Here is a 12,253-nt window from a genome sequence, read left to right as displayed (position 1 = left end):
GACCAACTTCGCCCAGACCAGACCAGGAAGAGAAGTAGCTGATAAGGTGCAACAGACACCCACTTATAACCTAGGAAGAAACGTGGTCTGTTCCCACTGAGGTTTAAAAACCTAAAGGGAACCAATGGTTGCTACGCAGCTTAACAGAAGAAATAATAAGTCTCCCAACAGAAAGTTAAGTTCTGGTGGCCTCTGACCTCAGAAGATGGATCGACGAGCCCCTCAGTGCTTTGCAACGAACCAGACACCCTTAAGTGAAGAGGTTACGAAGACATCTGACATCTGGCGACAGTCATTTTTATACTGTTGTGATATTTGTATTGTGTATCTTTTGAGTGATTTGACCTAATCATTCCGCTTGTATGTGCAAGCCGTCGATTTCACTGCAGCACACGTGACATCAACTGACGTGTGTTTTACTTGCTTTAACATGATTTAACGCAGCCTACAATCATTTCTGACTTGATTTAATAAAGAATGATCAAAAGGGGGGAAACCTGAGGGAAATTATTGAATGAATATGCATAAATGCTTGTCTGAACTTCTGAAAGGTTAAAAATGCCCAGTGACAGTAATAGAAACCATGTTTGTGCGACTGCACAGTATGTTCCACTGTGAAAGAGAAACAAAGAACATCTGTTCATGCTGAAGCATATCCCGCCATGTCTGTTTGGATATAACCACACATAGATTAGTCACAACAACTCCTAGAGGTTGGTGTGAAAGAGATAAAGGAGTAGTATCTACTGCAGTATCTACTATCTGTCAGATCTGTCTATATGGAGTGTGAGTGAGCCATACTCTGAGCATTAATGAGGGTGTGACAATACTGTACTGAGAGTTGTTTCTTTCCTCATTGAAGTCAAGTGCAAGCGCTGAATTGCCAAGACAATACTCACTTGCTTGAGTTTTGCAGATGACACGACTGCGGCTCGCGTCACAGCTTACATAAGTCCACTTTCCTGTGTCTTCTGACGTCATGACAGCACAGCGGGGCACCAACTGCTTCCCAGTAACCACAGCCTCAGGCTTCCAGTTTGAGTAAGACACATCTGAGCCATCCTGCCAGACTTCAGGCTTACCTGAGAGGAAGAACAAGGAGACTCTGAGTGGAGTGTTCGAGGAGAGAGCGGGGCAGAGGGAGAGGGACTCCAAACGCAAATGCCACCAATAATGCGCTTCTGTATGATTTTTAGGATATACCGTATTTCCTCTAATAGAGGCAGGGGCCTTTATTTACCTCAAATGCAGAGAGTACCAGGCTTTATTGGAGGCAGACTTATATTAGAGAGAGGCCTTTATTTCTAATTCCCTCTGTTTGATGAGTATCTTTGCTCATATTTTAGTACAAAGCCTCCTTGTTTTCTGATCTGCTTCCATTTGCTCTGTTAAATTTTTGTTATTGCATTATGCTTTTAATATAGACTCAACACTTCAAATTTACTTACTGTCTTCTTGTGGCACTTGTACGTTACTACAAACTACAGTTGGCTGAGACATTATCACACATACACCCACAGTGAATGAAATAGGATAATAATACTTTCGATGAGTAATCCAGAACAACAAAGTATTGAAAAAAGCATGATTATATTGTTGAATTTATTATATTAAAGTGGTGGAAATGTACATTATGCTTAGCTGGCATGCACATTATACAACAGGCACCAAAGGTTTATCCACCCTTGTTTGTTCATGTCAACCACACCCCCGGCCATTATCGGTGACCCAGTTTTTAACTGACTACCGAATTTTATTTGAGGAAATATGGTCTTGAGTTTATCTGACTCAAATTAAGAAGATAACATAATCATAAACATTGACTGAGAACATTCCTCAGAAGATCCTGCTCAGTTGGTGAAGAATTTGTTTGTTTCAGTCACCTGTTACTTGATAAAATCTTGATTTTATAACCTTTATTTGATCAGGTAATCTCATTGAGATTAAGAGAGACCTGAGTACAGCTAAAGAAGTAAGTGCAGTATTGGAAGGAAGTCTTCCCGAGTTCAGTATTAGTTGAGAGGTATCAAGAGTTATTGATAGTCCTAGGTTCTGGTCTGGTCTATGTGATATACTGAGGCAGACAATGATGGGTATGATATTTATCTCCTTTAAGGAAACAGAGGGCACAGTGGTGACCTGCATCAAGTCGTTTTAAGGTGGAATGAGCAGCATGGCAGTAAAGGATATCTCTACAGTGAAGCACAGACACAGCGATCTACTACACAATGGTTTTTCCTGTGCTCATGAGACAAACATGCTTTATTCCAAGAGTATTGGACATTTATTCCAATCAATTTTTATCTTGAGATTATGTGCCAGTTTTTCCACATGAGGGTAAAAAGTAAGACTGCTATCTGTCAATTATGATCATTTGAAAAACACACAATGCTGATTTTTTATCTAAAAATGTAACTTCTTGAATTATATGTATGAATGTAATCATAATAACTATAGTGAAAAGCTACACATCGGTTATCAATTATTATCTGTATCTGATTATTATTAACTATCTGAATCCTCAACAGTATTTTACTGTCTAGCTTCTGTTTGAAATTCTGCCGTTTACCTGGAGTATCGAAGTCCATGCTAAGCCATACTCGACTGGTGATGAGAGGGTCGTCATATATGTACTTCGTTACAAAATCGTTCTCCTCTTTGGTTTTTATCGTCAGCAGTTGAGCACCTGTCAGCAGAAGAAAAAAACTTGGACTCAAATTGCTTCAGATAAATACTAATTATAACCCTTCATAAATCTATTGTTTCCTACACATACACAGGTAAACTCACCCATGCTTTGACAGATGTCTCTGGCCTGCTTCATGCTGTAGACGCTGTAGTTGTAGAAGCTCATGTCGAAGGCATAACAGTGATCCTGATGCTGCACCCACTTGGATGTACCATTGCTCTGAGGGCAGTGATTGGCCTCTGGGGCTGCTCGAAGTTTGGCTCCTGATTCATAACAACACAGAGACCAGACGGTAGCTGAATATTTTCTCAGTATGGGCAGATTTTAACCATGTTCCTCCTACATGATTAAAGAAGAACAAAAATGGCCTGTGTGGTTCTATACATAAAACACAACGGTGTCTTACTCTGTGAACTGGTGGTTTTGGTGGTGGTGTAGCAGATGGCTCCATCTACCAAAGTATGGCAGCTGGTCCGCACCCAGGCTCCAGCGGGGGTTACAAAAACACAGAGAGCCTCTTGATCATCTGAGCTGTATTCCTCCTGTGAGTCAGTGATGTTGACTTTGTAGTCAAATCTCGTTCCATCAGACCACTCATAGTGTGAGTCGCTAACCTGCACGGAGAGAGAGAGAGAGAGAGAAGTGAAATTATGAGCGAATCAATAATTATCAGGCAACCAGCACTACTCCATGGGTCTGCAAAAAAAAAAGTGAGATAAACTTGGGATGCAGTCACTATCTCATATGCTTAACAATTGTAATTAATTTTAAAATGTTTTCAGTCAGGTTTTGATTAAGAAAAAATCTTACATCCTGGTTCGACAGGCCAATCCAGAGCGGGAAACCATCTGTTTTGGCGATGAGCTGCAAATGTGAACTGTGCTTGGCGTCATGGACACTTGCCAGGTGGCCTCCACGCTGAGCACACTGTTCCAGAGCCTGGTACCAACTCAACTTTTGGGTCACAACCACATAGGTTAAGCTTTCCAAATGTTGAAAATCCCTGAGTGACTTCTTGTACTCCTGTTTTGATTCTTTGGAGAGGAGGATTCAAAAGCATTAAATATTTTCAATAATTATAATACAGGTGTCATAGGAATATGAATTAAGATTTGAGTGTGATACACCAACCTTTGTCTATTTTGCAGGTCACAATTGCCCTTTGTTTGAACTCTGGGAATAACATTTTGTTTGTGACGAGAAGCCAGTTGCCTTGAACAGTGAGACCAGCCAAGAAGGACCCGTTTACATCTGGTCTGCCGCTTCTCCAGTTGGAGTATTGGACATTTGTGTCATCATGCCACCTCATATGGTTACCTACAGGAGAACAAAATCACTATTAACACTGTTATAATGATATAAATACTGCCGATCACTTGTACTCACTTCATTTACAAAATTTCAGTCCTCAGACCTTCAGCAGGTAGCAAACACCACTGATACCATATACTGTATATGTAAATATAGCCTGTGATCAACCAACTGATCTCCTTGCATCCATGCAAATTAAAGTCAGTGAGCTCTTTGTTCATATAGGCCTTAATAATTTGTTCCTGATGAAGGTCTGAGGGCAGAAACATCAGAAATAAAGTGAGTATAAGTGATTGACAGTGAGTGTGATTTCATAATTCATTAAAAAACCTGACTATAAGACTTTCTGGCATGCAAGAACTCTGTAGTAACATAAAAAGGAAAAGAGATTTCTGGAATTAGTTCAGCCAATCAGCCAATACCCTGGGTTTAGGATCTGTATCAGGAGAAAAATATGGGTTTGTGACACCTCTATTGCGTGACAGACATAATGGATCTTGAATTACAAATGAAAAGAAATTGATCTAGGTGTCCACAGATGTACACACATGCAATGACCACAGATACATATATATGTCTGTATTTCCCAACAAACAAAGTCAGAAATAAGGCCATACTCCAGGGGACAAAAATAGCCAAAGAATCACCTCATATGTTGGTCTTTTGGGTAAATGTATTTGCTATAAATTGCCTGACGAATCTACTAAAAATACAAAACAATTAGATATTTGTAGTCAAAGTAGTAAAACACGAACTGTTGTTATCTTTGACCATCCCCAGCCATACGAACTGGACCAAGTGTTGAAACGGTACGAGTTGGTCCTTGATAAATTCGTTCTCCTCTGCGTTCCGGATAGTTAGGATGTCTGCATCTTTGTCTGAAACACAAATGCATCATTTCTATCAAGCGTTTGGCTAAACATCAATCTGATACAGAAAGTTTCAGAAGTAAACATTGGGGACATAAAAAGATGTCCCTGAACTCGAAACTCTTACGGAGGTCTTTGCAGGTTTTATCAATCTGTTTTTTGTCAAACTGTTCCCATCTGGAGGCGACTAGCTGGAAGGAGTAGCAGTTCTTCTTGAAGGGGATCCAGTTGGGACCATTAATCTTATGGGGGCATTTCACTGCAACATCCTCTGGTGTGGTGATGATCTCTTCTGTAATGCAAAAGTTTAGATTTTTATTTTTTATTTATATGATAGTCTCAAAATGTTTAGTGTATTTGCAAGCAAGGAAAACTGCAAGACTTAAGCAAAAAAGCTGTAGGAAAAGAGGAAGGAAGCTTTGAGTGGTCGATAAAACTAGAAAAGCGCTATATGTGCGGTCCATTTACCATTTACTTTACAACCAAGGTAAACAAATTAAATTATAATTAATTAAAAGTATGAAATTGTTTAAAAGAATGAAAGAACAGAAAAGTTAATGAATAGTTCTTCCCAAGATTGGAATTTTCCTCTACAAGCACCTCCACATCCTCTTACTACAGGAGACTTATCAGCAGGGTTGTAAATTTAAAAACAGTACAATATTTCAGCATTGTGCTCTAAATATTGTGAGCCAGAACTGACATAACTACAGTATAAGCCTTTCTCTGACTCAATGAGTCCACCATCATGCTGTACAAAGGCACCCCAGAAAAAGAGAAAATTTGCCAGCACTCCTGAGAGAATTTATGAAGTTCTTTTCGATTTTTCCCGTCTACAATACATGTGATACACACCAGCAGGAACTAAGTCTATTTATATGAGGAAATACAACAGTGATTTCTACTGATCTATATCCCATATCCCTACTCACTCTGTGGTTTGCGGCAGATAGCGCCTCCCAGCACCTGCTCACACTCGGTGGCTTTCCAGAAGCCGTCAGTGTCGAGGTAAACACAGCGGCCAGTGGTGACATCAGAAGACCAGCGACTGAATACGGTGTGACTGTGGTCGGTCCAGCGGTAGTGGATCCCATCCTGAACACATACAAAGAAAACATCTTGTGTAAAATGATAGAAATAGTGGATTGAAAAAATAAAGACAGCCCTCCTTTGATACACTTACGTCTTCGCTAAAGAGGCCAATCCACATGGATGTGTTTGCACGGCTCACGTGCACGCTGAGGGTGGATTGCAGGAGTGCGTCGGCCACACTCGCCAGGTCCATGCCTTTACTTCGGCACTGCTCTAAAGCCTCGAACCAGGTGAGGTTTTTGACGAGCATGATGGTGTCGTTACCGACGGTGGAAGTCTCTTCATGGATTTGTGGCACCTCTACTTTATCTGAAATGAGTCAGTTATATATTTAAAGAATATCTTGTCATGTAAGCCGTACCAGAGACCTGTCTATGTTGCTGCAGTGCCTTGACCCCTTGGCTGACAGGGCACCCCAAAGGAGGTTGACGTTTAAGCCACGCATTGTTTACTGCCTTTTGTATGCTTCATAAAAAGTTTAACTTGAAGAGGGACTTTAGCATGACAGATTAAGAAACTTGATTAAGTGAGTTTTGCAGCAAAATCTGAGTAATAAAGCCATGTTAAAGGTAGAGTCAGTGATTCTGGAGAAAGATTGTTTAATACACTTTTTGTCATATTTAGCGAATATATCTCCTCACAGTCCGATAGCTCTCTGTTTTGTGTGTGCACTAAAAAACAATCTGATACACAGCCCTGGCTCTGTAAATGGGAGACAAACAAAAGTGGCTCGGAGCAAGCCACACAACACTACTGTAGCCAATCAGCGGCGGGCACACAGGACAGGACAGGGGGAGGTCATCAGAGCTGCTGTCTGTGTGAGGACATGACATTCTCCCATCTCCGGCACCCGTTGAATGGTGGGGGAGGGCTGGCGAGCTGGAGAGAGAGAGGCGCTGTGGCCGACTCACAAAGAAAGTGTTTTCTCACAGTACAGATACGCTTCCAAACTGAATCAGAGACATCATCTCATGGAGTCCCCCCCATGTTTTTTTGGGCTCTCAGTCTGTTTTTGTCATATTTAGTAAGTAAGTAAGTAAGCGTAATCTGAGCAGGCAGCTGTTTAAATCACACAACTATCCTGCTGTATATGTGTATAACTTATTAACCATATCAATGAATCAATAAATACAAACACTGTCAATTTCTTCCCGTGGAGCCGACATGCAAACTATTGTGGTTCAGTAAATTTCTGCTGTCAGTCAGCCTGGCAGAGGCTGTTTGGCCAGCTGCTGTCCTCTCAGCTCCTAAGGAGACACGGGGAGGCCGCAGAGAGGCGGAGACTGTGGATGGACTGTTGTGCTCACGTGAGACAATATTTTTTCCCGCTCATGATAATGTGTAAGAGAACCAGAAGCGACTCTACAGCTGACGCATCGCTCTGGATTCCGCCATATTTCTCTTTTGGTTGTTGTCTTGACAAAGCAAATCCATGCTTTTGAAGAAACACGAAGGGAGGGGTGTATTTGTTTGAGTGTTAAGTTCAATTATCAACAATCTTTCTCCAGAATGAATGACTATACCTTTAATCGTTAGAAGTAGTAGATTTACCTGCATAGTGTTGGCAAATGGCCACATGTTGATACTGTGCACAGGAAGTATAGTCCCAGGTACCCATCATGGCAGAGTTGGGGTTATTGATTAAAAACACACACAGATCCATACTGTCTGGATCAAACGTCTATCAAGAAAGAGATAAAATACAAAATAAAAAAATCACATTATGAATCCAAATGTGGTGAAGCCTTTTTTTCTTATTGACATGAGATGATTTTATTATGAGCTACTATTGGTGCAGTACTGCGAACAGTATATCTGCAGTTTGCGGCTGGATAAAGATAATGCATGATAAGGAAATTTGCGTTAATACAGATATGAAGGTCAGGGAGACTTACGTTGACTTTTATAGCCTTGTGCATGCCGAGAAGCAGGGGATTAAAATTAACGTAGGCGACTTGGGTCTGGTCCACCCATTCGGGTTTGGAACGACGGAGTTTCAGACCAATCCATATCCTTCCCATGTTTTTCACCTTTGGCAATAGGCTGGTGATGAAGTCTGAACACACACACACAGTACAACAATATATTTTTTTGTGTTGAATGGAGCATGCATTTTGACTCTGAAGAACTGTCAAAATCTGACTGGGCTGAAATAAGAGGTTCAGTAAGGATAAGAAAACTAGGTAGTCAACATCATCCGAGTCATTTAAAGCCATGTTAATCATACTTGTTTTGTTCATTAGAACCATAGCAGTCCTCACCTTGCTCCACCTGATCTGATATGGTGACCAGGGTTCCCCTCACTGATTGGCATTCCTCATTGGCAGACTTGAATGTCACAGGTCTCGGGCTTGTCATCACTGTGTAGCACTGAAAAAGCATCATAATCATATGAGCAAAGAGAATCTATTCATCTATAAGAGCAATAGGATCTTTATGCCTCTCATGTCCCATGTTATTGTGTTATATGCTCTATGTGAATGTTCTAGGATGTCAAGGAGACGATTACGGGATATAGTAGTCAGTGTTTGTGGGTGGATTTTTCTTTGAAGAAAAAAAATATGTCTTTTAACAACAATTAAATGATCCTACAGTTTCAAGAATAAGACCATAACAACGGGAGTTGAAGTGTCACGCAAGGTCTAACATGTAGATGCAGTTTTAAAAGGATCAGACCTTATTTCTGAAGGCCATAGAGTTATTTCCACATGGCAGTCCACCAGGCTGAGGCTCCAGAGGGTGTTTCTCCACCGACGTGATGTTGTGCCTTTCACACACAAAGGGCAATTTCGCCCCACAAGTGTGCCGATATGCTGCATGTAAATATACGACAGTAAAATGTATGCATTAGTAAAATATGCTTTTATACTCTCTAGATTAAAGTCAAAGTAAGTTTTTGCTAATTTTACAATACTGTTTTATGTTACTGTGGAAAAAGACTTTTTGAGAAAGAAATTTGTGCTATTTTCTGTTTTTCTAGTTGTTTTCCCAAGTGTATAATTTTGAACAAATACAGTGTAAATATTGAAAGTACTCCAAGAAAAAAAAAAGAGTGTCACAATTTTAGATGCTGTTGTTTTTGTTCATGTAGTTTTAATTTTCATTTCTTTTTATGCATTAGACCTTGTACAAGCTTTTTGTCTTGGTTTGTTCATTGGCTGAACCGGGTTTTGATTGACAGGAGGAAATCCTGATATAACCGCTGTGATACTGATTAAAAATGTTCATGTTGGCTGAAAGACAAAAAAATAAGTCAACTGACTTAACTGTGAAAACTGTGAAAAATGTCTGAAAGTATCAGTCTGATAAACACAGCCATGATCAACTTCTTATTCACAGGGATGGGTTTCTTTTCCTGTGTTAGAAGTTTTTTTTTTAAGGCCATTATACATAGAATGACAGTCACCGAGCCGAAACAATATAAGCAAATTAAAAAATATCCTTACTCAGCTGTATAGAAACATGAGGATGTTTACTCACTTGGAAAAGAGTTATCAGGACTGATGGAGGTGCATCTGCCCAAGAAAGCTGCATCATAAAAGTACGCCTGCATGTACCTAGAACATACATTATTTCAGTCAACCTCGACATCATATTTCACCACATGTATACAGCAATAAGTCCCGTAAATATCTGATTGATTTGTATAAAATGTGAAGTATGTGTATGTGTCTGTACTGCCTTACGTCATCGGGAACACTCGCCCAGGCTCTCTCAAATCGACCCACCAGTTTTGCTTTGGATCTGAAATCTGTTCAAAACATGAAAGCTTCAATACCACAAAGTGTAATAATTATATGATAAACTTTATTACCTTCACAAAAAAAAAAACCCAAAAAACTTGAATGTGAAAACAGGGACTTAAGGAATTTATATTGTAAAATATCTAAAGTATGATAACACTGCATTTAAATCATTTTATGTTCAGTGATTATCAGAACTATATGTACATATTTGTAGCACTTTCATTAAGTTGGAAGACTAACAAAAGACAGATTGACACATTGATGCTGCGGAGGTCGAGATTTCATGAATTTTAGTCCCTAGTATGGGTCAAGCCTCCAAAACACTGGATCCTACATTTCCCACAATGCAACTTGCTAACATCTTTTGTTTGACCCTCCTTGCCAGGCAAACACCAACATCTTTCAAACTCAACATGTAACACAGGCGTTTTGTTATAAATTTGTAGTTTCCAACCCAAAGCTGACATATAATATATGTAATATATATATTTATTCTATCTTAACACGTCCTCAGGAGAAATCCAAAATGATCATGAAATGCTCACTTTGCTTATGTACTGGTGGATCTGTTTGGCAGCGGTGGGGCTAAGTGGTGCAGCCAATTTGCTGTCATTTGCACCGCAAAAGAGCTGTGCTTCCTCAAAACTCAGCCTAAAGTCATTCACAAACCAAAACTCTCCTCCATCTACGAAGAGAGACGTCTCATGGTGCCCACCTGGAAAACACAACAAACAGCTCTAAAATCATGACATATTTTAGACTCACGGACAAATAATATCATACTTCACCACAGACATGCACAACTGAAATCTATCTATCAGTGAACTGTCTGAGGATAACATGTTGAATTAAATAAATTCTGGTCACCGACAGATCTCAAAAGATAATTAGGCTTTCAATACAGATTCTGGAAACATTTGGTCATTACCAGGATTGTACCAGACTGGGTTCTTTGGTTCCTTTCCTGTTGAAACACAAAGAAAGAATGAATTAAATCAGGGACAAATCGCCTTTTTTACTTCATTACTGTGTTTAATGACACTGTACAAATAAATCAACTAGATTAATTGGACAGATTTCTGTGTGGCCAACATTACAAATCACTTTAATTAAGCTAGTTCACAATCAAAAAGCAACCATTGCTTTGTGCACACATCCACCACACTGTAGTGCTTTACCGCGTGGTATCTGGCAGACCCATTCAAGCCTGGCATCGCAGTGAAACGGCGTGGCGTAGAAAGGTGTGGGAGGTACGTCATGGAGCAGAAACACAAACAGATGTTTGAACGTGCTCTTCATTGTCTGGTGAGGGCAGAGATTGTTTGCACAGATATTATCACAACGGGAGAATGCAAGAAAAAGCGGTTTCACAACTGTGACATTAGAGACATTGTTGCTTCCAGCAGTTCAGTGATAGCTGAAGACAAGACTGACTCTTTCTGACAACATTATCACCAATCCACACAACCAAAATGAGAGCAAAGGTCAGAGTCTGAGTGTCAAAATAAAAAAGCAGTGCTTAAATGGAGGGCAACAGAGAGAGAGATACACTTCCTTCTCAAACGAACAAATGAAAATATCAATTTTGGTGTATGGCAAGTGACCACATCCCTATAATGTGAGAGAAGAGAAACAAGTGTTCTGACTGGTTGTGATCATAATGCTGTCTTTTCTTTTCCATTTCGTTTCCAGATAGCATGTAAGATGTAGGAGTCATTGTGGGCGGATTTCAGCTGTGGCTCTTCTCATGAATCCCACAAACAGCGGAACAAATGGCCTTGATTCATAGATCACGCTGTACAATACAGATAACCAGATCTCTCAACACTAAAATGTTGTAAAATAAATGTTGAAATACGTGCATAAACAAAGAGACTATAAATGGCATATCTGGGTATGGAAATGGAGAATAAAGCCAGGACAAATCATTTATTTCTCATTTAAAGTCTATATTTAGTTGTACAAATCTAGCCAGCTCACCTTAAATGCAGTGCAATCCCGACTGTAAGCATCATCCTCGTGGAAATCTTGGTGTAAAACATCCACAGATACCTGTTCCAGAGTCATTAAATAAACAGACTTTACACTCAGAAATAAATGTCCTTTATTAACATTCAAACCACACATGGTGTGTTTGAGAAAAATAAAGACTAGCTGCAGGGTTATGCTTTATGAAATACAGCCAGTTTTCAATGCAGTTTGATATGTTCAATGCATTTTAAGAAGTTATTTGATAAGTATCACTTTTATCATTATGTATACCAAAAAAAATTGACCTAAGGGATTTGCAAAGATGCATACTGTATGTCATTACACAATGTGTTAGGATGGGGGGATGAAATTAGGGCTTTACTCACAGGACGGCCATCGCTCCACTGCCAGGAGCGATCTGCTGGGTTACGTCTGTTCAGGCCGACCCAGAAGTACCGATCATCGCTGCAACAAGACCAAACAACATGGGTAAACCGCTGTCATCCATGACATGATCTTAGTGCTTTATCTGCCCTCAACCTGATACTGAACCTCACCTCTGTTCCAACAAGTGT

General features: G+C 39.9%; 1 protein-coding gene across 1 annotated transcript in view; it reads right to left on the bottom strand.

The window, feature by feature from the left end:
* The window catches only part of ly75 (lymphocyte antigen 75), a 29,036-nt gene that overhangs the window by 2,959 nt on the left and 13,824 nt on the right, over nucleotides 1-12,253 (bottom strand). The window contains exons 14-34 of the mRNA XM_067585851.1: nucleotides 12,065-12,143; nucleotides 11,688-11,759; nucleotides 10,886-11,009; nucleotides 10,636-10,671; nucleotides 10,253-10,422; nucleotides 9,648-9,712; nucleotides 9,442-9,518; nucleotides 8,638-8,774; nucleotides 8,223-8,331; nucleotides 7,857-8,017; nucleotides 7,513-7,642; nucleotides 6,053-6,270; nucleotides 5,802-5,964; nucleotides 4,997-5,161; nucleotides 4,756-4,878; nucleotides 3,821-4,006; nucleotides 3,500-3,723; nucleotides 3,096-3,303; nucleotides 2,791-2,952; nucleotides 2,570-2,686; nucleotides 900-1,082 (exon numbers count right to left, since the gene is read on the bottom strand). Coding sequence (XP_067441952.1) covers nucleotides 900-1,082; nucleotides 2,570-2,686; nucleotides 2,791-2,952; nucleotides 3,096-3,303; nucleotides 3,500-3,723; nucleotides 3,821-4,006; nucleotides 4,756-4,878; nucleotides 4,997-5,161; nucleotides 5,802-5,964; nucleotides 6,053-6,270; nucleotides 7,513-7,642; nucleotides 7,857-8,017; nucleotides 8,223-8,331; nucleotides 8,638-8,774; nucleotides 9,442-9,518; nucleotides 9,648-9,712; nucleotides 10,253-10,422; nucleotides 10,636-10,671; nucleotides 10,886-11,009; nucleotides 11,688-11,759; nucleotides 12,065-12,143 — 2,909 coding nt within the window. The remainder of the gene's footprint in view (nucleotides 1-899; nucleotides 1,083-2,569; nucleotides 2,687-2,790; nucleotides 2,953-3,095; nucleotides 3,304-3,499; nucleotides 3,724-3,820; nucleotides 4,007-4,755; nucleotides 4,879-4,996; nucleotides 5,162-5,801; nucleotides 5,965-6,052; nucleotides 6,271-7,512; nucleotides 7,643-7,856; nucleotides 8,018-8,222; nucleotides 8,332-8,637; nucleotides 8,775-9,441; nucleotides 9,519-9,647; nucleotides 9,713-10,252; nucleotides 10,423-10,635; nucleotides 10,672-10,885; nucleotides 11,010-11,687; nucleotides 11,760-12,064; nucleotides 12,144-12,253) is intronic.

This window comes from Thunnus thynnus, chromosome 1 (genome assembly GCF_963924715.1).
Source record: "Thunnus thynnus chromosome 1, fThuThy2.1, whole genome shotgun sequence".
NCBI classification, from domain to species: domain Eukaryota; kingdom Metazoa; phylum Chordata; class Actinopteri; order Scombriformes; family Scombridae; genus Thunnus; species Thunnus thynnus.
Note: the sequence above shows the minus strand (reverse complement) of the source record. Positions and strands in the feature narration are given on the sequence as shown.